Source organism: Larus michahellis, chromosome 4, assembly GCF_964199755.1.
Source record: "Larus michahellis chromosome 4, bLarMic1.1, whole genome shotgun sequence".
Lineage (NCBI taxonomy): Eukaryota > Metazoa > Chordata > Aves > Charadriiformes > Laridae > Larus > Larus michahellis.
The window spans coordinates 73,543,771-73,571,235 of record NC_133899.1 but is presented as its reverse complement, the minus strand read 5'-3'; the positions used below and the strand labels follow the sequence as shown (position 1 = coordinate 73,571,235).

At 41.6% G+C, this 27,465-nt stretch overlaps 1 protein-coding gene across 5 annotated transcripts in view; it reads right to left on the bottom strand.

Moving 5' to 3' along the window:
• Positions 1-20,885, bottom strand: part of KMT5B (lysine methyltransferase 5B) — a 31,407-nt gene extending 10,522 nt beyond the window's left edge. The window contains exons 1-5 of one of the 5 annotated variants that reach the window (XM_074585563.1): positions 19,266-20,885; positions 16,191-17,267; positions 11,143-11,388; positions 10,166-10,313; positions 154-319 (exon numbers count right to left, since the gene is read on the bottom strand). In XM_074585563.1, the coding sequence (XP_074441664.1) occupies positions 154-319; positions 10,166-10,313; positions 11,143-11,302 (474 nt within the window). In that variant the 5' untranslated portion in view covers positions 11,303-11,388; positions 16,191-17,267; positions 19,266-20,885. The remainder of the gene's footprint in view (positions 1-153; positions 320-10,165; positions 10,314-11,142; positions 11,389-16,190; positions 17,268-19,265) is intronic. The other 4 variants (XM_074585562.1, XM_074585561.1, XM_074585564.1 and 1 more) reach the window with 4 other exon arrangements.
• Positions 20,886-27,465: the final 6,580 nt, after the last annotated feature.

Below are 27,465 nucleotides of genomic sequence, written 5' to 3'. Positions count from 1 at the left end.
CAAAGGAAGTTTCTGTTAAAAGCAATCAAACAATCAACATATAACAGAGCAGTGGATTAGTTTCCTTTACTATTGCTACATTCCTAAGAATTTTTTACATTTTCTTAGCCTTTCAACCATCTGAAAAAGCACATTAATTACAAATACACCTACATGTTCCTTGAACAACCTTTCCTGCATTTTGTTCTTGTTAAGAAAATAGTGCCGGGCCCAGTCACCTGACGTCAAGGACTTGAAGGCTTTTTCTAAGTGCTCATCTTTCTTGAAACGTTCAATCACCTCTTTTAGTTCTTCTTGCCTTCCTTTAATAGGTCGAAATCTGAAATAAAGAATACAGCTATTCCAGTCTCCACTGTTACTCAGACTCAATTCTTCCTCACAGTTACTTGCAGCACAGAGTTCTTTCACTAGCCATATAAATACTTAACTCCTAGCGTAAAGAAACAGAGTATTATGCACTCAAATCACAGGCCCTCATTTCCTGAGGTAATGGCAGAGGTAAGATAAAGCCAAGCATACTACTTGGAGCGTTAAAACCCTCCGTTCTGCTGAAAAGCACAATTTATTTATAAGACAAATCTCTGATAAGATTAACATTTCACTGTTTTCAACACCTCTCATTTGGAACAAAGCAGCTAAAGAACTCGTATAATAAGAGTGTTACTGTCCTTACTTTCCTAATGAATTTACTATCATCAAAAGTGCATGTGCAAAAAAATCCAGCAAATAAAGTAGACGCTGTTAAATTTCCTACTTAACACTGGTATCAAGGGAGGTATGCACAGTTCTGGCTTTTATAGCTGTGTTGGGGGTGGGCATGTGATTTTAAACAGCCTCACATACTACATTAAATTTTTTTAACAGGGAACGAACAATTACACAGTGCAACTGAAAAGACTGAGCAAGAAATTTCAAAATAGAAAAAATGTGTAACTACCTTGAAGAGTTATTTCAAATCAACTTTTGCCCAAACCAAAGCCTTATTATACTGACAAATCCACTACATGGATTTATGTAGATGGCAAACTTAACATTTGCATTCATATAAAACACACCTCTTAATGACTACACAAGAAATATGCATCAATAGTAACACACAGCATATATCCTACATCTGTGGAAGACTGCAGTTCCACATAATTGCGATCATAAGAATTTTTCCCCAAAATACTGGCTATAGGAAACAGGTAACTGAAAATCATGGGTAGATAAAATATGAAAATAACCCCCTGTACATTAGCAGAGAATTCTGCATTCTTCCCAAAGCTTAAGAAAAACTATTCTTCATATATTCAACAGGAAAAAACTGGTTACAGACAGAACCTATATGACTGCAAGACGCAGGAGCTCCGTTTCTGAGTCGCAAAACCACCAAGAGAGAGCAGCACTTAATTAGAGATTATGTCAAATCTCTATAAATTGTCTTTGACTGAGCAAATACCCATATATGCTCTGCTTTGAGCTGGAGGTGGGGTGTATGTACTTTTAAGTGTATGACACACCCCAAGGGACTCTTCACAAATAAAAATTTTCTAGGGTCATGAGTTTTCTGCAGCTTCTTTTACAACTTACACCTTTTGCTTACACAGCATACGACAAGCGTTAAAACAAGCTAACAGCTTTTTATTAAATGCATAAGACTAAGTCCTATTACTTGTTGCTTGAGTTGTGTTACCATGCTCATTTTATTTCCTCTTACTTACCAAATGAAGCCTGTATTTGATGATGAAAGTAAACAAGGGGAAATAAATTCTTGCAGTTGGTGGAAGGAAACCTCATCAATGCCCTCACTGATACTCCGTTTTCTAAATTACCATATCACTTGGTTTATCCTCATCTTAGAATGTTGCAAGTAACTTATTTTTGGATGACCAAATAAGATTTGCTTCTTCTATGCAATTTATATGAAGGAAACAAGATACCTTAACTTTTGCACATCCCAATTTTATTTCACCTTGTAAAACAGTAGGAGTTTAATCTGAAATAACTAGTAATGATGAGGATTCAATTTCCTTCATTAGAAGTAACATGTTGTATTTATGCTCCTGATACAATAAAGACCTAACTGCAGTATCACTTCCAGCAGCAGCACACATTATCAGCATTCCATGCTACTGCTTTTATGCACGTTCTCTGCATTCTCCATCTGAAAAACTTCCTTATAATATGACGACTAAGCAACTTTTTATATCTCTTTGAGTATGTCAAAAATTACCAGCATAAACCTATGAGCTTTCAGAGAAGGTGATACAGCAAGAAGCTGTGAGAGGACATTAGGCAAGTCTTCTTTTGGCTGGGATAACATCTAAGAAGATAACACGAGTCAGTCAAGAAACAGATGCCCACTTAGAATTGTAGTACGTACCATGCCAAGAAGTTTCAAATCAAGTTCTTTATTAAAGAATATACTTATTCCATCTCCCCAAGAAGCCTAACAAGCTGCTGAGACCTCATCATGGAATAAAACTCCCTCCGGACTACAGATGACATGATTGTTATTATTTCTGTTCTGTAGCACAGCAAAGTCTCCCTCGACCTGCCAGTCAGATGCAAGAAGAATATCTCCCAGTTTTCCCCAAACCAAAAGACTTCTCCCAGATTTGACAGTCATAACACACAGAGCTTACTCAGACATTAAGGGAATTTAAAATTATATAGCCCAAACTGAACCTGACTAGTTTCAGAATAGGACTTGCTCTGATTTTCAGTTCCAATCAGGAACAGTTTTCCCAACTGTTCTGTTTCCTGAACTGTACTTACATCATGAGAAGTACAAAGCACATCGATATACACAAATATGACAAGACAACATTTTGTTTACATCTGCAAACATTACAGGAGGAAGAGACATGGGATTTACAGCTAAAATTGGTCTTCAGCTATGTCTATTCTTGCTGGGCTAAATGAATGATTGTCCTCTCCCTTACATTTTATGTTATATGTTGAAATGCACCATTTTTTTTAGCTAAGTGACCTGCAGGAGCAAAGATAGGTTGAAAAACCATCACATTCAAAATTGTATTGGGACCTGAGACAGGAAATGTATGCGCTGATAGGCATAATCATACTGTTTATTATCAAGAAGCTTAGCCTAGGCTAGCTAAAGAAAGCAGCATCAGAAGTCAACCACCAGTGAGGAAAAGAAAGGCAAAAAAAAAAAAAAAAAAAGCAGGGTAGATGCTAAGCTTAAACAGTGGCACTCAAGATCTACAGAAGAGTCATCAACACCCTACATTTTCTAGCAATTAGAAGCACATCTTATAGCCCCAAAGCGATGCTCATATTTCAGGTCTTTTACAACATACCATTCTCAGAGGCTGACTAGCTGTCGGACTAGCTACCTTAGGTACTGCAGAACCTGTCCCCAACCCTTTAAAAGTCACCTGCATACCTCCATGGATCACATTCAGCAAGTGTTTCTACCAGTTCTTGTCTCAAGCATTCCACACTGCTGGAGGAATTCCTTGAAATGTCTAGCAGAAACCCATGTAATATCATTCATGAGATGCAGAATAATTAGTGTATGCCCAACTCTTGAAAAGGCCAGAAAGAAGGCTGGAAGCAAGAAGGGGGTGTACAGATTGTAAAACCCCCAAAACATCAAAAGGTGAGATGAATGTTATGCTGTATGCCAGGCATCTGAAACAGGGACTGGGTTTTTCAAAGAACATGACTCTTGACACCCAAGGGTTCAAAAAATTAATACTACAGACCTCCTGCAGCACCTCTATGAAAACGTTGTACTGATATTTTTTACATGGTTACAAGACAGAGATAGTAAGAAAAGATAACCAGGAATCCAAAAAAGCAAGAAATGTCCAGAAGCACATGGAAAGATGCTGGAAACCAACATGATGTACATACAGCACTTCACTTCAAGGGTTCCCAACAAAATGGAATAGAATGACACTTTACACCCTGAGCCTGAGTGAGTTGTTCACAGCTCAACAGCACATGTAAACTACACTGAGAGCACACAAAGTTTATGAGCTAATTCAGAATACTACAACCTAGACTCCTCACAAAAGCTTCAGTGCTTTCACAGGTGAATCTCCATATATACCTTAGAAGATACCTTCTGATTTCAGACACTGAAGAAGCCAATATGCCAAGAAAGCCTAGAAGTCGAGTGTTCCTTCAGAATTTGAGGGCCTGCTGATAGACCCTTCACTTCTCCCAGGAGTATCATGAAATAGCAGTTTATTCCTTAGTCTTTCACAGCACTACCTATCAAAAAGCCAATCAATTTTGAGAAGCAACCTTAAATACTATCTTTTTTGTGGGACAGAGCTTCCTCACTTACACGTGACATTAAAAAAAAAATCCGTGCATCTCCTGGAAGAGTCTACATGAGTGAGCACCACTACGAAGAGAGCCTGAAAAGACTCCACAGCTAAATGTATATATATAAACTGAGCCAAAGAAATTGGCTTTTAAGTGTCAGTAAAATAGGAGACTAGTTCAAAGAGGAGAAATAGATAGAAAGAGCACAAGAAAACCAACAAAACAAACCAGACAACCCAGCCTCTAAATAGAGCGTCAAATAAAATCAGAATTGTTTATCCAGACTTCTGGTTTGCTTCTATGAACAGTACCTTTATTAGATTCCATCATGGAAACCGAACAAGACCCTCTGGTGTTTAATTCTGCTCACAGGCACAGACCCCTTGAGCCACGCTACAAAGAGCTTCAGGGGTCAGATCACACAGATCGTGGAGTCTGCCACAAAACAGTCTGTTATTAAAAGTAAGCTAGGAATGGAAAACTCTGCTATCACAGTATCTTTAAAGAAATAATAATAGCTCTTCTTCCTGACAAGCTGCAGAATAGAAGCTTTTCACACTTCACTAGGAAATATTTATTTTCCCCTAGTCAACAAGATCCAAAAAAGCTACGGCTATTGCAATTTCAAAATCAGCTAGAAGATGATCTTATCCCAGTTAAGGGCAAACTGAGGTGGTCTCAATAAGGAAGACGTAGGAAAATGGCTTTCAGAAGCAAAGTTCTTTCTCTCTCTCAAGTTTCTCTTACCTCGGGAATACTTAAATCTTGAAACTCCAAGGTATAAAGCCAAAGGTCAGTGAGATGCTTGCCTATAAAGGAAGTTAAAGGAGAGTTTCTGGTAAGTTGAGAAGCACAGTACCTTGCTCAGTCTCAGTCACTGAGAGCAGTGAGTTTGAACAAAAAGGATAAACTGATCCTGCAAGAGATCCAGTACGGAGCTCCACATAGTGTACCAGTGCAAGCTAACGAGTTATACTTCTAAACCTATTTCTTAACTTCTGACTAGGGAACATCAAGAAGGGTGAATTTATCAAAACATAGTATCCCATTAGCCTCTTAACAAGAAGCACTTTGTCTGAATGGTATTTTTATGAATGATGTTTTTATTTAAGTGGATATGGAAAGACAGCAAGTTACCATTAATCTGGTACCAGAGATTCAGCATAAAAGCCAAAACTGCAAGGCTGTTAAGTGGAGACAATTTATTTAGTTAACATACATTTTGGCTTCCCTCCACCCAACCCTGGAGTATGAGTATCTTAATTAAAAGCTAGTTATATAAAAATCAACTTGTTTTGTGTTTAATCTCCAGTGTTGCTATCTCAAAAAATACATTCTTTAAAGGCCAGAATTCAAAAGGACATTTCTAATAAAGAAAGTCATCCATATTACTTAAATTTCTTGAACTGAAACTAAACACGCATTGGTGTGGTCAAAACTCCAATACAGCCTAGAATAGAAGTGAAGAATATTCTAACAGCCACGTAGTTCCATTCTCCTTAATACCGTTAGCAAATACTTTTTTAAAAATAAATGGGGGGGGAACACAAAAAACCCCCACAACCCCAACACTTTCCTTCATTCCTATTTTGACATTCCACATGGTAGATTCAATTTAGCAGTTAACACAACTGCTGGATGGAAGCCACCCCATCTTTTGGAGATATAACACTTTTTATTGAAGTTAAAGGTGCAACTAGAAAAAACGTGTAAGATTATGAAGTGGGGGGTGTTGGGGGGTGGGGGGCTGGTTTGGATTTTGGGGGGGGGGGTTGGTTGTGATGAATTTTTTTTTTTTTAAATCCAAAACAGCAGCAGCAAAACAGTTAGTTCCAATGCAATCACTGTGTGCGACTACACACAGTGAAGGAAGACAACCAGGACCAAGCTGAACTCTACTGAATTAAGTTATCAGCAAAAATTAAGAAAATGAAGAAAGCAGATTTTACACGAAAGTCAAACAATCACGTTGGAAAGTACACCAACATTGAGGTCTTACGAATGTAAAAGCTTCATTTTGAAACAGGGTGTCACTACATAAAAGCTGTGTATCTAATCCAGTATCCCCATAGTGCCACAACACCGAACTCCACAGCCACAAAACCTTATTTAGCAGAAGCCACATGACTTGTTCTACCTCCAAACCCCATTCAAGATGAATACTGAGCCCTTTAATTGAGATGAGCTAAGGAGCGCAGAAGAGATTCAGCACAGACCCATGAATGTAAGCGATATAGAACCGCTTTGCCTTTTTTGTTGTTATTGCTCAATGGGGACCGAGTGACATACCCTGTTCAGTTCAGGAATCACCGACAACTTACACCAAGGCCAGCAACTGCTCTTGGTGCAGTGTGAGAGAAAGCAGCTTCCCGTACATCATCCCCAAACACTTCACGTTTGCTACAGAAAACATGGAAATTCTTAAAGCTTGGTCCTTTAGTCTCATGTTATCAGACAAATCCACCTGCACCACACACCAGTTTGTAACTTCACTGAAAGCAGCAACAGGGAGTTAGCAAACACCCCTAGATCCTCCTGAAACAGAATATAATGCATTTGACTTCCTAAATCACTTGCAAACTTAAAGAGACACTGTAACTGCTCTCAGTATTCCCTAGCATGACGCCAGTACTTTAGGGAACCAGGAAAAAACAATGACTGGTAACAGCAGCAATATTTAAATCTTAGACTCCTGATAATACTAACACGTTTCTATGCAAGACAGTAAAGGGCAGATTAGCCATTAAGGTATGCAACTTCAAGATTTAGTGCTCAAACTACAGAGAAGTAACTGAAAATAAGAGACAGTAAGATAAGCAAGAATTCACTTGGCTTTTTAGAAGTGTCAGTTTTAATCTCTAGTGTTAGACAACCTTCAGTCCAACAGCTTGCGAAATCAGGATAGTCTTTGTCACACACACAAGCTGATATAACAGGATTTGTACAAGAAGCAACAAAACCTCTTAGAACAGCTATACTGACAAGATAATACTTCCTAACATATCGGGGTATTTTTTTATTAACTGCTAACCTGACCTTTTGTCGAGATAAGAGCTACCAATTTGATGAAAGAATGACCAGAAGCTATGAAAACCACCTGCTTTCTCTTGCAAATCCAAGAGGATGAAAAAAAGTTACTTTTAAGTAAAGCCACTGAAGACATTTCCACAGCTATATTTAATGCTGTCCATCAAAAGCCTGGTGACAAGAAGATATTTCAGAGGAATACTGCGCAAACTCACTGGGGGATCCACCTGTAATCTTTTGAGAACTAGTTTTCAGCTCTTTCATACATTACTGACTTGACAGCTCACAGAGCTAATAGTCCAATTCCCAAGCTGAAGGGTGTTCAGGAATTGCAGGACTTTACTTTTATGGGCCACAGGAAAAAAAACAAACGAATAAACAACAACAAAAAAAAACCAAACAAAAAACCCGCAAAAAAACCAAAAGATGAAAAATAACAATCGTGTTCTTGTGACCACTCTACCATAAGACCACTAATTCAGTATAAAGAAGATGGAAAACAAGGATGTTCCAACAATAATCTGGATATTTTTCTAGAATGTTATGAGGTTTTTTTTCTTCTAATCAATATACCCTGGGAAAAACAAGAGGTCTTTAAAAACTCTTCAACATAAGGAATGAAGGAAGTAGAGAAAGTGCTTATATAGAAGACACTTATACATATAAAAATGCAGTCTTGGCTTCCACACACAAGGTAAAGTACAACTTCAGTAAGCGGTCATCAACTTATGCTGGGCTGCTAGTTGCAAAAATACAAACCTCTTACGTGTTTCCAACAGCAAAGAAGAATGCTGTCACAGTACGTCTTCAAACAAACCAGAACGAGTGAACAGGAGATATTTGCTTGCCATCATAAATGGCTGTTTTATTTTAAGCACACCTCAATACACAAACTATGTAACTAGTATGAATTCATGACTGAAGCGGAAGATGCCCAAACAGAAGCTGCAAATCTGAATTTCTACTACAATGACCTAAGTACTGGCATCTGGTTATTTTGAAAATGGTCTTTTTGTATTTGCTTCCCCCCCACCTTCCCTCGACAACAATAAATCTCAGGAGCTCTAGAAAGACTACAGCTTACTAGACGGAAGGAAGATGATCTACAGCTACAATAAGAAGCAGATGTCATCACTGTACCAAAGAGATGAAGAACTATGCTGATGCCTTAATTTTCATTCATTGCAACAATAGAAACTCTCTCAACAGTCCATTATGAAAGAGGCAAGAAGACGTGTTTCTGGTAAAAGTTGTAAGCCTCACCTAAGGATTGCCCATAGTGCTCCAAAATGATTAACTATTGTCCTTGAAGACTGCCTGTAACTGTTCTCTGAGAAAGGAAGAAATACATGATGATAGTCTTCGTGTAGTCTTTTGATTCAAATTAGTAACTAAAAAAGTATTTTAGGTGCTGAATACAAATCAGCAGAAAACAACATTTATGGAAGTAGTTTCTCCAACTATTAAACAATGAATACATCATTTCCTTAGCAAAAAGCATATGAATTAACTACCTGTGCATAGTCTGCAGACTGGCATTCATGCAACAAAACCAAAAAGTCTTTTGAGCGTATGTATTTAGCTTGATTAACTGACAGAAATACAAAGACACTCCAAACTGAAATGTAAGAGTATCTACCTAGACCCTGTTTTGAGCACTATGTGCTGTTGTAACCGATAGCATGGAGGAATGGGAAGAACTCAAGCATTCCTCAAAGACGGATGTTACACTCTCCAGTGAAAAAGAAAAACCTCTTTGGAGTAAGTCTTTACAGTTATTAGGACCACAATGCTGCAGTTTCATGTGCAACTCATGCTGTCAGGTTATAGTAGCAACCATTACGTTATGTGACAAGAACAATTAATCTAGCAGTCATTTTTGAAGCGATCAGCTTGTTACATACATACAATTATCTACTTAACCAGTACTCTGGTTATGTGAAGTACAGTTACGAGAAGCTGCACAGGTAAACTGTTCTTCTTTAAAAATAGCCACAGCAACAGTGTGAATGACTGAGCAGCCTGCTTCCCATGATGTGCTGCCTGGAAATCCCAGCTCTTATTGTACAAGAATAAGCACGTGATTCCTGTCCTTAGAAATTTATCATTTATATATAGCTTCTAAATTAAGCTAGCAATGCAGATCTTGTATGCAAACAAAACCTTAACAGAGATCTATGGAATATACTTATCATCAGTGGTACATCTGTAAAACAGGAAGAAGCATGCAACAACTAAACCCTAACACCACACCGCATTTAGACCAGAAGTATTCAAACAGGTGCATAACAGTGACAAACTACATGCAACTCTGGTAAGGAAGTTCCCAGTAAGCACATTAATTTATCTTATACATACAGACATGCCTGAGTAGCATTCCTGGGTCTGCAAGACCTTAAGATCAAGTGAAAACAACACTGAAGTGCTCAGGAACTCTCTCTTTCTTGTGATGTTGTAAGAAGTAGTTAAAAAAAAAAAAAAAAGGCACCCAGGCACAAGAAATAAACAGAAGTCCCCAGACACTAACTTCTGTCTTTGAAATATTACAAATGACTAACAGTTTAAAACTTACGATTAGTTAACTGTTTAAGCTAGGAAACAGTGTCTACTACCAACGTGTTCTACAGCATAAATGCACGAGAGCTAACCGAAAGACCTATGAGAGCATTACAAATGCACACTGCCACAGAACTCCGAGTTCCAGTCTCACATGCAACACCATTTTAAAGGCAGAAGCTACTCACAAATTGCCATTTTTTTCAGACTTTTGTAAATGTGCAAGAAAACTCAGTTTTGCTCTGATTACATCAGCTAAAAAGATTAATTCTTTTCTAGAAAAATAAGGACAAGTTACCTAGTATTCATTTTGTGTGTCTGAAAACCTAAATAGGGATCAAGAACCAAACTAGTTGCTAGGTCATCATTTTCACACAGTTCCTTGGCAGACATTCCAGAGGAAGGCACATAACGACTTTGACCCTCAAATCCTGAAGCACCGCTACCTGCAAATGAGAGAGCATAAATTAGATATCATCTAAAGAACATTATAAAGCCCAGCTACACTACGGTTAGAGACAAAAAAAACACAGAACAATTAAGGAAGATGATAAAATATCTGAAGAAACAGCAGTACAGTTATTTTTTTCCACTCTTGCTTTTGTTCATTTCTGTAGCAGCCAATGAAGAAACTATTTTAGAATATTTCTTATGGGTGTCTTTAATTTTGGTTTCCTTCTCTCTTCCCCTCCCCAACTACAAGCATCTTTCCAGATGACACAGTTCAGTCACATCTGCCTCTAAGATTTCCAGCCTATAAACTTGATGAAGACATGAAAATTTAAAACCTCATCTTCCCAAAATCTGAATGAAGGACTTCCTCTGAATTTGTATTTAGCCCTTTATCACAGACCAATAGCAAAAAGAAAAATCCAAGTTTTCCTTAAAACCATTTCATAATGACTACTGATATACGTGACCATTCAAAATGGGATTTACTAAATGTGCATTCACTAAAAGTTGGGCTAGTAATTCTAATTATATTATCCACTTCCAATCACCCTAGTTCTCACTTAGTGCCAATCATGTATTTTATACTTATACCAGTTCAAAATTAACTTACATTCAGTTATTTTCACTTAACTTTTAAACTGAAGAGATCTATATTCCTGAAGTGAGCTAATGCATCCAACAAATACAAACATAATTAATACTTCTGATGATAGCTACATGCTGAATGCAGACCTCCTTCATGAATTAAGACAAGACAGAATCTGACTTGCAAATTGATAGATGAATCACACACAACACTGAGCTGCATAAAAATTTACATACATCTGCTTGATCTTCTCTCAACTCCATTTTTGCCCATCTTCGGATTCTCCTTTCCCACATGCTGCAATTTGGTCTGATTCTGCGCATGGTCATTAGACGACTTGCTTCCACTTCTCCTGCCATTCACCACCATGTTCTTGGATTCTCCCAGCCACTTCATTCCCCCAGACAATCTGACTCAGTTGCATTTAGTCACTTTTCAAAAGGCTTGGAGAAGTGGATGAATAATTTCAGTTCCAATTCCTACTGGAAGCAAAACATAAACATGATTAGAACTTACTTGGAAACTGTTCGCAAGACACAGATTTTAACAAAAGAAAAAAAAACGTGGAGGGGGGGAGATGGTGATCTGCATTTGCATTAGGAAGAAAGAAAAGCAGTTCATTAGCACTAGTACAATACAGACATCCAGAGGTGAACAACTTGTCCTACAACTTACAACCACATCTGGAAGCAAAGACAGAATTCTAGAGCTGATAAATTGCTAAGGACAGCTCAATTTTGAGAGCTGGACTATATACACACATTTACCTATGTGTTTAAATACACACACATACACCTGGATAAATACACACACAGCTATGTGACTCCAAAACCAGAGTATTTTCAAATTATATTTCCTAATAAATAAAAACCTGTAACCTGTTTGGAACTGTACAGCAAAGAATGACATTACACAAACATCCTCCCAGAAGTAAAGACGAATGCAGCTGAAAAAACCCACAACCAGAAAACTGACAACATTTTTGGAATGGGGGTGGGGGAAAACATGTTAAATCTTTATTTAAAAATCAGAGCTCAAAAAGCCCTCAATAATGATCTAGAGGACTCAGGCTACTATTTTTACTGTTTCATGTAACAAAAAAAAAAAAAAGTCACAACACATCTGGCTCAATGGGCCAGCAATAAGTGGGCTCACAAGCAGAGCTGAAATCTTACAGTACAAAAATGTCCAGCAAAGCACATGCTAGTTTTTGCCTGCAGTCTCCATGCCTTTCGTGTAAATAATTATAAGAAAGTTACTAATGATTTTGTACACAGTTGTGTCTCACTCTGTGTAACTTGCAGGAAAAAAATCTCAGTTACACGATTATTTTACAATTGCATTTATGCATTAGTAATTCATTTACTTGGTTTTCAGTTCTCCTCCTCCCTACTGCTTCCTCATAAAATAATAACATAAAAAGAAGAGGCACAATTTGTTTAGAGCATTAATACTCTGCTCACAACAGATAACAGGTATTTCAATCTAGTGGAAGAAATTCCCAACAAACTAACAGATGTTTTGAAACCGTGTCTTTTGTAGAAGTTCTGTTTTTAATCAGTTAAGAGTAGCAAAATACTGGATTTCTGTTAGACACCCATGTGATCCAGCTACTTAAAGCTACAGAAATATTTATGGCTAGATGATTAGTAACTAAGTTACTTAAAAAGATTCAGATGATTGAGGTATTAAGAGAAAACCAGCAGACAAGTGATTTAACAGATGTATTGGCTCAAATGTCTTACTAAAACTATCATCCAGAAATCTACAGGTTTTAGAACCTTTTACAAATTGTCACAGAAGGATAGTAAGATTATTGACAAAGTGAAACAGCATCATACTGAGGAAAAGCTAGTTGAATTACTGCCTCAATATAAAGAAAAAGAACTGAGATGATTTCAGTGGAGAAGGAATTTTCTTGCTGACAGTGATAGAAAGGGTTGGTTTTGACTGCAATGTTTAAAATAATAATAATTAAAAAATAAGTTTAAATGTCTTTTTACTGCGCCAGCAAGCTTTAATATAGCTCTTTAACAGAGCTGGAACCAAACAGTTTTGACTTCCAGAACGCAGAAGTTGCTCTCCATACTGACAAATTCTTTAGGAAGTTACCAGATGCAGCTCAGAAAACAAACCAGACACTTAAAATTTGCTACAGAAAGCCCTATTCATTGCATTTAGCTATACACAGAACTAGACATTTTTACGTAGTACCTCCAAAAAAAACCCCTTGGAATTCTTTCAGCCAAACCTATACTAGAAAACACTAGGCTTTTTTATTTTTTTTTCCTCTTCATAGAGCTTGCCTGATAACATACATTTTAAAAGGGGGAAGGGGGAATAAAGATCAACCCCCCCAAACTTTCTTGTTAAGCATCCCACCTGAATTTCCCTGAGCGACAGCTACCCTATGAAGATCTGCACTGACTATCACGCGATGACAAGCTTGTGCTTAAACTTCCCTCTTTCTGCTTCTCAATCAATTCACTTTCCAGCTGTACATACTCTTAACTAAACCCCGTTCCCCATTTTTGTAACAGTGGTAATAAAGAGCATTACAACAGAAACTACATTAAAGACTTCCACTAAATTCAGTCTTGGTCTCTTTGCAAACCAGGACTGAACTATATATAGTCTGTGGTGTGCTACAGTTCAAGAGCAGTAAAGATAAATGAAGTCTACCATGAAGTTGACTGTCGATGCATGCAACAACGGGGAGGAAAAACATTCAATACAGTAGTGTTTCTGACAACTGACAGGTACTGTAGCTACACCTTCAGCTGGAAAAAAGGCGCACTCTGCACAAAGAAGGAAACTGATTTTCCTAAGTCTGGTTTGGGGAAGGTAAGTACTATTGGTGCTAAGACAATTCTGCCTAACAAATACAGTGATAAGGAAAGTATGGTGGCAAAGGTAAGAAGAAATGTGGCCACAGAACAATACTCAAAACATACCATGTAGGAAAAACACTTTATTTTGCTGCAAAATATATTGATATAGATGACAACAGAAATCCTCTCCAAGCAAAATGAAATCTTTTAGTGAAATCTAGCAAACATTCATGTGAAAAATCATTATTTATTTGATTCTAGCAGCCTAGTGAGCAAGAAAACCCATCTTCATCTACTGCTGCCTTTTATTTTCTGATACAAGATAAATGACAAACTTGAAGAGTGCACATGTGCTTCTTCAGCCTCTATTCCTTCTGTCAATATACACACACTGCTTTCAAGAGATGGTATCAAAAGGCAGAACCAACAGACAGGATTCCTTTCCCAGTGAATATCACAGCTTCTAACACCAACAAATAACCTAAAAGAGAGCAAAAGATGCCCCACTCATCACCACCATGTGATCTTTAATACTTCAGATGTGATTTGCTCTCAGTACTTTCTCTATCAGACTCATGCTGACAAGATCTTTAGGCACAGAGGGAAAAAAGGAAGAGATGAACACCATCTTCCTATTCAAGAAAAAACTGGAACATACTTACACATCCACACAGTTTGAGACTTCTGCTAAAGGGATCTGCCATCAAATAATATAACACCATGCATGGATCACTCATGACTTCGGGTTTATCTATACTGTTAAATTTACCAGCACAATTACAGCTTCCAAGGGACCTTTTTCTTTGCAATGTAAATGTCCACATTGCTGTTTTGACCCTTGACTAATTACACCACTACTCTTTACAATTATATTGCCTTTTATAATTATTTTAAGGTAGTTTTACAGGCACATTGCCTCACATGTCAAAATATACCTCAATTGCATTCGGCCCCTCTCATCAGGGAATTTAGCATCTCATTGCAACAGCACTCTCAAAAATGAAAACTCAAGCTTCATTTACCTGGTTCTAAATTTATTAAACCTATTAACACACTTTCTCAGCATTATTTACATTTCAGTAACATTCGGAAGCACCCATTGACAACTGATGCACAAACACGATTAATGCTGTCATGGCATAAGATACTCAAAGCCAGATTTATCCAGAAGTGTTCACCAGACTGATTAAACGGTACCATTCAGATTTATATCATATGAAATGCCTTAGCCCTTTTATACTGGAAAGTGTAGTAAATCCCTATGTATTTGAGTAAAGAAAATCTATGGCTGTTAAAACAGATCTCAAAGGCTGTCTGAGCCTCCCAGGTTTTGGGCTTTGGTCTAATCAAATCTATCAATTCAGAGAAGTCTTCTCATGAGGAGGAAAAAAAGCTGCACTAAACCAAATCAATCAAACCCTAAACCATACAAACACATACATCAGTAACCATAAGAAAATATGATTTATTTTGGTCTTCCATAGCACAGTTTTTGCATATAAATATATATTACTAAAAGGACAGGGGCAGCTTCTAAACAGATGCGGTGGATTTTGTTCATCCCCGTCCAGGACACAGGCAAAGACCAGGATCAGGAAGTTTCCTAACAGGCAGGGTCATCTTCCCCTTTCCCATGGTCTCCAGTACACAGGCAGTCAAAGGACCTCCTTCTAAAAATATGGTTATTTGTTTGGTTTTGGTTTGGATTTTTGTTCTTTAAAACTCAGCCATCTAAACCAGCTTCGGCTTGGTGGTGTGTTTTTTGTTTGTTTGTTTGCTATTTTTAAGTTAACTATAGCTGCAAAAAGTTTTCCTCAACGAAACAGCATCCTAAAACAAATATAGGACACAAAACCAAAAGACACAATGACCACACACCCAGCTTTTCTGGACAAATCAATGGTATCAAGACAGAAGATATATGTTTCATTACTGATAGCTCTAAAAAAAAAAAAAAAAAAAAATTAAAAAAAAATCCACAGACCTTTGAATTTGGGAAGCAGAGCAAAACTATGTAACCAGTTTTTCCATAGGATCACCAGGCTGCAGAGGACTTCACTACAGCCACCCCACCTGGATAACAAAAAAATCCACCCACTCCTAAAAAGTGTTCAGATTTCTAATACGAAAGACTCTGAGCAAAATCAAAGCTGAATGAAAATTTGCACAACTTTAAGGAATTATTCGAAACAGCCTCAAATCTTCTCTCAGTTACTGTTTTTGACAGCTCAGACAAGTACCATTAAGTCAGGGAGGAAAGGGAGGCACAGAACGCATCTGTCTCACAAAGAGTATGAAACCAATGCAGAGTGTCACTTTAAACAGGAACCTAATGTCATATGCTACGATACAAATTATTATTGATTATACCAAAACACAGCAAAATCAGGTGTGGAACAGAGGTCTTTGCAACTACGGAAAGTGACAAAAAGAGAAGCTATTTGGGAGTTTACCTTCCCATAATCTCTGCAGTCAAAGCTGTATCTTAAAGAAAGGTCAGGTGGTCCCACAGGACTTCAAGATTCTGGAGTTGAGGCTGCAATTCCTCAACAGGGTAAAAGCTGTTAAGGAAAAAACCTAGGAAAGCGCTACTTCAGTCCCACCCCTGCAGCTGCTTATTTTAGCCACCTGATTTCACACCCATTTTTGACTTTCTTTGCCCCTGGAATGAACTGGTTCAGTAAATTAAACCACCAGCACAAAAAGCAAAAAAAAAAGGGGGGGGGGGGGTTGAGTGTTTCTTTTCAGATAGTTAATTCTCAGAATAAGCTCAGTGCAGAATTGGACATGGATTAACAGTGGCACGTGGGAGGCTGTAAGACCGTGTCAAAACTGACTCAGGTCAGTTCAAACTGCTGCAGAACTGCAGCCCCAGGATGCAGGCTCATGAGAACACACATGGATCCAAACCTGACCCAAACCCAGGCTTCAGTCCCCCACCAACAGCTCAGTCCGTGCACTCCCACTATCTCTTGTGCCAGTTCTTTTGCAGCCACATCACTTTTGTGTGTCAATTTGGATATTAATCCAAGTACAATGCAGGCACAGAAGCAACAGCATACCAGTACAGATGAGTGGCAGAGAGGGAATGCACAGACAGAGGTGTTTCAGAAGCTCCTGACCCTTTCTCATCTCCCACCACCACCACCACCTCTTCCTCCACTGGGTGCCTCCCAGGGTGATGCTGAATAACTGGCCGAGCAAAGCAGCCCAAAGGCTGCATGATCCCCCCAACTCACAGCAGCAACTCCAGTGTTCGCCAGACTTTCACAGACACAGTAAAAAAAAAAAGAAATCCCTTCTGGGAGAGGAAGAACCTCCTCCTTCCTCTCCCTTGCCATCACACAAGCATTTCTACAAATTCTGGAGCTCAGTGAACTTCTGCATAACTCAGTTTAAGCTCTTTAACCCAGCAGGGAGGACAGCAGGTAATTTTCTGCCGGTTTAATGTGCTGAGCAGGTCTAGCAAAGGATCCAATGGGCACTAGAGCAAGAGAGGACACAGTACCGGAGGAGCAGCAGCAGGACCACTGAAACGGGAAGGAAAAGCGTCAGCTGTTGTGACAGTTTAGCTGCATGACTTACACAGGTTCAGTTGAACACGGCAGTTCAGGGCAGCCCCACCGTGGCTGGCACAAACAGCACTACAGTCCAAGGAAGACTTCAAACCAGTCCTGCTGCCCCCTCGCCTGCCCGTGCCCACTTCCACACCACCTCCCCCTGCGCCAGCAGAACAATTGCAAAGCCAAGCGGTGACCAAACCAGGGAAGACACCAGAAAAGCCTGAACCTTGCTGGGTTGAACCATGGTACAAGAGGATGTTACAGGGAGGGTGGGGGGACAAAGTCAGGGAAGTGGTCAGGAGCACTTTTTTGGGACTGTTCCCAAATGCTTTGCACTCTCAAACCACAGGTCTGGATTCACCGCTTAGCACAGAAGTATCATACCTTGCACTTACTATGTTAATTTTGGCAACTGTCTGTTGCATTAAAGCACAATGCTGTCTGAAGCGAAAAGAATACTGGGAATTGTAGTCCTGCAATAGGATAGTGCTAAGAGAGCAAAACAAGTATTCAAGAGCCCTGTTAGTCCTGCTACTGACTATACGAGGACACATCATCCCACCTATTCATTTATTAGGCAATGCACCAAGTAATTACTTTAAATAAATCTTATTTTCCAGTTTGCGAAATCAAATAAATATATAACAGAGATGTTAGTATGGTGCCTATCTGGCTCTAGTAACAAAATAGCACAATAAACAAACAAACAAGTCCCGTTTTTCAATCAAGTACATCTTGATTTCCTCACATGGCGTTACTTGCAAGGAAGAAGGCTTAAAACATTCAAGACAAAAAGCTCATTTTTAATGAAAACAGAAAAGGATGCATCCATAGCTACCGTGACCAGATTACGGAAAGAGGACATGACTCTGTGCAAACTTATTCTACAATACATTTTAACTTCATCGACTAAAACCTCCCACTGTATATAGTTACACTATTAAACACCCTGATCAGACTGACATCTGTCACCTTGCGCTGAATTCAAACCACCAGAAAACTACACCAAGTTCAGTACTGAAGATTCTCAGGCTGCCTGTGATGCAACTCAACAAAACACCACGTACTCTCTCTCCCTCACACCCCATCTTTACTTTTCTTTTTTTTTTTTTTTTTAAAAGAGTAATGTGTTGAAAATAATTCGGCTTTAAAGTTTCAGATGTAGATGTGCTTTACCCCTTCCTTAGAAGTATATACTCCCTAATGAAAAATCACAAAAAAAAAAAACACAAGACGCCGGGCGTTTCGAGCTGATTGCAGCAAGCTCCGAGGCCGGAACAGTCACTCAAAACAGCTCTTAATAAAAGCGCCGAGTGGGACAAACCCGGGTTAAGGCTCCTGTTAGCGCTCACAGGGGAAAAGCCGCGCCGCCGGGACCACAAACCATCCACCGAGTAACCGAGAGCTTCCTTCTCGCTTCCCCACACGCCTCCCCGGCCTCAAACGACTCGCACGAAACCCGGCGGGGGCCGCGGCCGGCGGAAGAGGCTCCGGGCCGGGCGGCGCCTCCCCGGCCCCGTGCTGCCCCCTAGGGCTGGGCCTCCCGACACGGGCCCTTCCCGCCGCCCCCACCTCCCTCCCCCGGCCCCCAGCCGCGGCAGCGAGGCGGCACGGCCCGCAGACACCCCTCTGCCGGCGGACGCGGGTCGCCCCCCTTCAACCGCCCCGCGGCGCCGGGTCCGTCCGTCAGCGCCGCCCGGAGGCGGCGGGCGCGACGGCGGCCCCGCACGCTGTCCCCGCGGCGGGGAGGCAGCACCCGGGCGGCGGGGCAGGAGATGGGGAGGGTCCCGTCGTGTCGTGTGTCCGTCCGTCCACCCCCCCCCCCCCCCAATCTGAGGGGCACGGCCCCCGGCGCCCCCGCCTCGCCGCCCGCTGACAGGCGCCTCCCACGCGCGGGGACACCCTGCTCACACAGGGCCCACGGGAGTCGCGACACCACACCCCCTCCCCCCAAAAGCCACTCACCTCCCGGCTGCCCTCCGCGCTGGGTCCCCCGCCGCCGCCGGCGCTGCCCCCGCCGCCACTGGGGGAAAATGAATCATCAAAGGGAAAGGAGCAAGGGGAAAAAAAAAAAGGGGGAGGAAGTGGGGGGGGAAGAAGGAAGCGAAGACTGAGCGAGGGAAGGGCGGGGGGGGAGGGGGGCGCCTAAGGAGGGGGGCAAGAAAAAGCAGCGGTAGTGATAAAAAATAATTCCGAGTGGGGGGAGGAAAAAAAATGGCGGATTAAAATCCAAGATGGCGGCGCCGAGGGGCGAACGGTGCAGGGAGGAGGCGACGGCAGTAGCCGCCTAGAGATCCCTCCGCCGAGCCCCGCGAGAAAGAGTCCCCCGGGCTCCCTCGCAGAGACCCCGCGGGGCGGCGGCGAGCACCGACCGCCGCCGTCGTCGCCGCCGCTTCCTCCTCCTTCTCCTTCTTCTCTGCGGGGAGCCCTCGTTCCGCCGGCCTGCCGAGCCAGGCGGGCCGCTGCGCCGGCTACCGCGCTCCGAAGTTTCTTCTTCTTTCTCCTCAGCGTAGCCCACGACCTCCTCGCCCCGTCCGGGGAGACGCCGCCTGCCCCTGCGCTCCCGGCGGCGGAGGGACACCGCGGCCAAGCTCTGCCTTACGCCCGCCGCTGCGGAAGGATACACAACTCCAGAGGAAATACAGACCGCCCCCCCCCACCCATCCCGTGCCGCTCCCTGCCTCCTCCCCCCGCCGCCGCCGCCTCACGCCGGCCGGCGCAGAGGCAGCCCGCCAGCCCGCCAGCCTCCGCGCCTCGCCCGCGGAGGAGGGACAGCGCGGACCGCAGCTCCCATGACCGCTCACAGGCCGGCGCTGCGCCGCGGCGGAGGGATTTCGCTGAAAGAAAACAAGTCCCGGGCCACCCCGCGGCTCTGGGCCGCCCCGGCCGTGTGTGCGCAGAAAGAAGTCCCGGCCGCCTCACGCGGTGGAGGGATTCCTCCGCCCGGAGCTGCCCTTTAAATGCGAGGGACTCCCCGCCGTGGGGGCGAGTGGTGGGTGGTTCATGTGCGTCCCGTGTTGGGGGGGGTGGTTTAGGCGCCCCTTCCACCTTCGTTCTGGCGTCTGTGAGGCGACAGGTCCCCCCCTCCGCTGAGGGAGTAGGGACCGCAACTTCAGCGCCTCCGGGAGCTCCCGAGCCGCGGCACCTGCTTCCTCCCCCGTTCCTCCTCCCGCGCCGCTGCCTGACAAGAGGCATTTAAAAATGGCCCCCGCGGCCTGGAGGGGGTGGCACGGCGCCTCGTCTTTCCCCGGGACGCTGAACGGGAACGGGGCAGCTCCGGAGCGGGGTGGCTGGCCCGCCCGTTCTCCCCCTCCGCCCCCTTCCAGGCCCCGTCTCCCCACGCGTGTTCGCGGGCGGGCGTGGGGGGGTGCGAGGGAGGGGGGTGCTCGGGGCCGCCCGCCTCAGCAGGGTCCCCTCGGAACAAAAGGTGGCTTCGCTGCTGTCGGGACCCGCTGAAGGCGGCGAGACAGGGGGAGGGTGGTGCGTGTGTGATGGCGATACCGCCCATCAGCACGAACGGGCGCAATTAATCGCGTTTATTGGCGGGGGTGGGGGCGGGCACCCCAAACCTTGCTAATGCGGTAACCGGTGGACGTCTCTACATTCGCAGGAGCTGGAAAACTCGCAGGCAAGCGTTTTCTCTGCTCAAAGTTCAGAAGTTTTATGGCGGACTCAATGTTTCACGTTGCCCGTTTGTGCTTCTTGTCATATGATAACGCTGATTGCAGCACAGGCTGTTCTCAAATACAAGTTTTATTTTCATAACTTTGCTAGAAGGTTTCAGATCGCTTACGTTCATTTTAAGGCAACCGTAGCTGTTGGTGGACGAGGCAAAGATTTGCCATGTAACATCTCTCCCCTCAACAGCTACTCACCAGGAACACCAAAATCCTCAGTTTTATTCATAGTAGGATGCTGAAGTTTTTTTAATAAAATACAATTTTGCATGGAACTGGGTTTAATTTTGCTTTAGTCATACAAGTGAAACAAGATCTGGAAATGGCATGTGTCCTGACAAACCAAATTGCTAGGTAAATTGATTTTGCTATAATTTGATAACAAGAAATCGCCTCTGAAGCTGAGATTTTGTGTGCCCTGTTGCTAAACCAGATTAACAGAGACTTTAACAGTTAAATTATAAACCTCTGAAAGATTTACTTCCAACCAGAATGGACTATTAATAGCATTGCAAGCAGCGACACTGTGATAATATTAGTAACAACATTTGTATATTGTTTTATAGATGCACCAGGTTGCTCTGTGTATTTTTGGGAATGGCTACAGTCATCTCAGAATCGTAGATGTTGCTAGACTGGAGGATGCTGGCTTCAGTCCTAACAGCAACAAGAGTTTTCCATAGCTCTGATGACGGGTGTGGAGTCCTTAATGTGGTTGAAGCAGCGGACCTAAACCCCCCTATTTACATCCCCACCATGGACTCCAGCAATGTGATCTGGTGACAAAGCCCTGGCTGCGTGTGAAAGGATGTTATGGTTTTTTTTCAGAACACATTCGTCTGAACCTTATTTCCTCTGCTATTCTGGCAACAATTAGAAAAGTTAAAGAAAAAATAAGCACCCTTTCCAGTTTGATTACAGTTGGGTTTGTTATTTCTTCTATGTTACAGCATTTTCCCATTGTAGGTCTTTCATCTGATAAAACAAAACACTGTCTTGGAAAATAAGACAGTTGGGTAGTCAAACCTTGGTCAAATCATGATGGGATGCTTCAGGAATAAATTTACTATGTTAAACAATTTTGCGTGCCTGTGTTTTTTCTGGAAACCAGCAGAGACAGGGCAACTAGCTCCAACTAAATGTAATTTCAGAAATTTGTTATATTTTGTATTGTGAAAGACCCATCGATAGTTTCAACATTGGCTTCGCTTCCTAAATTAATACTACCATATCAGGCTTAACCCTCACCGGAACATGAAACGTCTCAGATAATAAACTTTTATTGTTTTCTAATTTCATATCAAAGGATGGTGATGATGGCATTATTTTTTAAAGGCATAAAAATTTCTTACAGTCACATGTTACTCAATATATCTATGGTGATTTTATGACTTCTGCTGGAGAATTTTTTTCTGATACTATAAGACCGAAAGATTTCAAGCGTACGCCAGGCAATGGATGAGTTTATTTTGGTGTGCATTGGCAAGAACCAGTAGTCTTTAATTCCTGAAGTAGTATTCCTAAATTTTTACAGTTCTAAAAATTTGCTTTTTGCTGATTTTGTAGACATTCCCCCCTTTGGGAATAGTAGCTTTTGTATTCTCAGCATCCCATATATGCTATGACGGTACAGTCAGAATAGTCGCAAACATTTTTGGTCAGCCAGTTTTCACTGAAAAAATGTAGTTATTAAAATATTTATGTGATGAGCGGTTTTGTAAAAACCACTTTGGTTCTTCTAAGCAGCAAAACTTGAACTTCAGTTAGGCGTAGAAGCTGCTGCTGCGTTGCAATCTCTGAGGCTGTGTATCGGTCCAGAATTCTGCCCACAGCTGCGGGGTCAGAATCCAGCCCTCAGCCCTAAGCCTCCTTATTCAAAATCACCCCTGCAACAAAACCTTTCCAATGATACAAAGCCAAATCCAGCTTAAGCTGAAAAAGATACAGCTCTAGCTGAGCGAATGGCGTTTCGTCCCTGTATGTCCATTCTTAACTTTATGTGCAAATCTGACTTAAATACTGTGGCAATGGGTAATTTGGACAACTCCAAGCGTATAACCACAATTGAAAAGTCCATCACCCGCTTGACAGTTTTACTCAGCCACGCAGGCGTTTGGAGGTTTTGTTGCTTACTCTGATTCTGCAGGATTTTTACATAGACCCAGCGTAAGCGTTTCTGAAACGGACATCTGGGAGTGTTTATGTGCCAATAACAAGGCCGAATTGTCATACATGTTCTGGCTCTTTAGCAGGCCTCCCAGGCTGTAAGGTACGTTGGTGCCGTGACAGTTTCAAAGCACACCGTGTCTTGCGCTACAGCTTGTATACAACTTACGTTGTCATTTTAAACTGGAAATACTGTGCCCAGATCCTTACTGTCAGTTCTGCCGATTTTAAGAGCCCAGCAGTATCACCCAGCTAAGTAGAAGCATGAGGAAACAGGAAGAAATACAAGGAAGGAGCCGAAGTAAATCATCAGGTGTAATGAGCTTGATCTGTCATTTACGGTAATGTTTTATCTTCTGTTTACAGCAAGCAGATGCTCTATGGACGTTATTTTTACGGTGGGGAAGAAATCATCTTGTGCAAAGGCGTAACAGGTTTCACATTGCGAACGACACTTTTCTGTTGGCCGCGGGCACGCAGAGGATTTGTTTCCTTTGAATGCTGGGTGAGTAAATACCTCCCTGTGACATTTTTGAGAGGATCAGTCCCTTCCCTCTGTGCAGGAGCGTGGCCTTAAGCACTAGCCACGGTGCCTCGCTCAACTTGCCGTGAGGTATACCATTGCAATCAACGCGTCATCACGCCTGGCTGATGTCACAAGCCAGTTTTCCCTGACGGCTACAAACCCAATGTTGAACATTGCATATAAATGTACATAGGAATAAAATTAAAGACGTTTTCTATCGAAATCTTATTAATTTATCAAAAATGTACATATTCTTAGTGGCAGATGGTCAATAATAGATGATAGATGGCCGCCTCTGTGTAAATTAATGGCTGTAATTCACTTGAGGGGATCTGCTGATGTCATAAGCTGCCAGAGTGCAGCTTGAGTGATTTATTAACAGCTGCAGAAATCCTAGAGTGAATTACATCCTTGTATTCATTTAGGGTCTGCAAATTTTTATTTATAAAATACGGAGGTTTGTATTTCTTCATTATTGTAGGGATCTTTTCTGTGACATTAATACAGGGGCACGGTGCAGAAATGATGAGTGCAAAAGCTCAGCTCCCTGCCTGCAGTAAAGGCAGATTTTCTCCACTAATGCATATCAACAGCAACCCTTTCCTTTATTTTTAAAATAAGGTAATCAGTTTCGACAGGGGTTTATGTAAGTTCTGGTTTTGGGTTTTTTTTTAACCCCACCATCAAATACAAATAATGTCAGTATCTTCTGATCCAGGAACCTCTGTCACTCAATGTTGTACTCACTGCCTCTGTGCACATTAGGGTATGTCCAAAACAGAAATACAGAAGAGGGTTGGGTGCTAAACAGGAATAAGTGCTACCTCTAATAATTGATTTTTCTCTTTAGGAAGAAGGCAACAGATCCAGAAGGCTATAAAAGGCACCTGGAAACCAAAATTCTTTGTGTACAGGGAAGAGACTGGCCCTTCTCCTAACACTATCCTTGTTCAGGGAGAAAACCTGAAATTCTATTCCTCCGTAAAATTCCTGCATCATGAAAGGGAAAATTTTCTCAGTATGGATCCCAGGTTAATCACATCGTTCTAAAATGTAAGCAAGCAAATGAAACAATATTTATTTCCACTCCCTTTTCCACCTCCCCCAAAAATAGGAGGTGGTTGGGATGGTATTAAATGGTGTTTCTCAAACAAGGGATACATTTCCAAAAACTAATGCAAGTTGTAGAGAGAGAGAGGGAAAAGGAGACGAGAATAAATGAAGTGTTGCATGGTGGGAAGGAACAGTCAGAATTCGTTTGCAAATACGAATAATATTCTTATTTGAATATATATATTTGAATATATGTATTTTCGTAAAAATGAAAATATTCGTTTGCAAATAACTCGTTTTGCTAATGATGCAGAATTTCTCGACAGAACTCACAGCGAGTGTTTGGATGCCAGCGAGATTCCAGTGAAAACTCTTCCAGCCTTCCCTCTTCTCCGAGATTAGTTTTGTTTGTTGATAGTTGGATTTTACAGGTTCTTGGGAAAGCGCCACAGTTCTTGGCCTCAGCAAGCAATACTGCTTTGGTACCAAACAAATACTGCTTTACTCCTGTTTTCCTTCACCAACCTCTGTCTGTCTCTATGTAAGAGGTACAAATAGAAGGAAGGCGATATTTGTATGGAAAACAAAGGTTAGAATTCGAAGAAAAACAGGCTCCAGAAATTGTTCACTCCCTTGAGGCAAAGCCCTTTGAAGTCATTATGAGTTTACTAATTTCAGTAAGCCTGTTATTGCTCTTACAGTGTCGTGGACAAAGCCCAATCACATCAGGATCCCACTACGTTATATACTATACAAATGCACAGAAGGGTATCAAGAAACAGGAAAAAAATAGCCATTTTTTTTTCCTCCTCTTTTTTTTTGTCCTTCGAGTGCTTTTAAAATTGCTTATGAATTCATAGCAGCATATATCCAAAAGCTTGACTCCTTTTGCAGACCTTTAACTGTGTGGGAACTATACATAGAGCAGATGACCAGCTGGACCACTGTCTCTCTGTGATTTGCAGGTTCCAGGTCAGTTCTGAAGCAGGCTCCTTCGTTTCCTTTCAAGTCGTATCTGAATCCATCTCTTTCCTTTTTTGAACTGCAGTTGGGTTTGTTGGGTTTGTTGGGGTTTTTTTGCTTGTTTCTACATGTCACCTTGCTGATTTCGGACCCAGTTTATATGAAGGATGCTGTGCAAAAGAAAATTGAGAGCTTGGCAAGCGTCGCCCTGAAGTTGTCTTAATCTCCATTGTTTTCATGCTTTGGTGGGAGGAGTTGTTACTGTCTTCCCAAAGCTCCATTGTCGTTCAGAGATTCGTTATGTTGGCAGGGATTTTTTTCTTTTTTTGGGTCATACCAAGAAGGAAGGGTACTAGTTCTGTACGAGCGCTATGCTTCAACACCGCTTACTTGTCTCCCTTTTATAGCCAGGTTTTTCCTCCCTGTACAGACTGGCAAATCACTGCGAGACTGTGGGGTCCCAAGGAGTTATGATGTACAGTATTTCCCCCTCTTCCTGCATTACTTCTGCAAGTTATGAGGCAATTTTCTTCATAAACAGCGAGCTGCCTAATGCTCTCAGTCCCCCAAATCCTCTGAACGTCAAAATAGAGGTAGTTGTTACAGCTGATCTAATCCTGAATGGCTACCGAAATAAACAATGTACTATTTATTATCTAGAGATCCATGATAAATAGCAGTGGACCAGGTTCTGCTATGCAGTCTCTTTGGGTTGCCTAGACTGCACCTCTTATAAGGCAGGAAGGAATTTAATTCATCCACTACAGATTTCTAAATCCAAAATGATGGTATTTGCAGTTCTGTCGCTGAACAGTCTCCAGCCATGTGAAGAGCAATGTGATGCTTTTTTTTCAAGTGGCAGAACAAAAACAAACCGATTTTTCACCTTGCAAGTTTTGTTACTGTAAAGTTTGATTGGTTTTTGGGTTGTGCTTTTTTTTTGTTTGTTTGTTTGTTTGCGTTTTTTTACAGGATCATGGAAAATTTCTGATGGGTACTGATCGGATTCCAACAGAGCATGCTGATTGAGGTGTTATTTGTCTGTATCTATTACCTGTATTAATTATCTCACACCTGGAAAAAATAGCGTCTGTTTCTAAAATGATCCAAAGGGCAGAAAAAGGGCAAAAAAGGACCCCAAAATGTGCTTGTTTCATATTTTTGTTTGCAGATTTTCATGCATTGACACTGTTCTGCTCATTACCTGGTTATAGAACCTAATAGTAATTTCTTCTCCTCACTGCTTTTGGTTATATTGGAGAGATATGTGGATATTAATCTTTCTCCTACCAGAATCTGGCAGGCCTTTGATTTTCTCCTGACAGAAGGCGGTTCTCAGGTGCATTTTTATTTTTTTTTTTAAATTCATGGGATGTTCACTCCTTTTATGCTCCGTCAGTACTAAAGAGTTACCTCACATGAGCATTGGATCCACATGCGAATCATATATTCCTTCTGACATAAACCACACGGGCACTTTGCCAAGAGTAAATCCCATGAGAAGGGCATTAAATCAGGCACGATGTTCTGTTTTCCCTGTGGATACCTCAAGCTCCAGCTATTGTTTCCAGAGAGGATGCTTTACCCAGCAATGGTGCAGTGAGAAGAATAATTTGTGTGCTTGCAATTTTAACTTCATGTCCCAGGTCTGGAATAAGAATTTTTCCTCTCCTTGGAAAAAAAAATAAATTAAAAATTAGAAAAATGGAGCATTTCTATCAAGTGACAAAAAATAATTTGAGTGCATCTCTGCAGCATCCTCATCATGCAAAATGGAGTG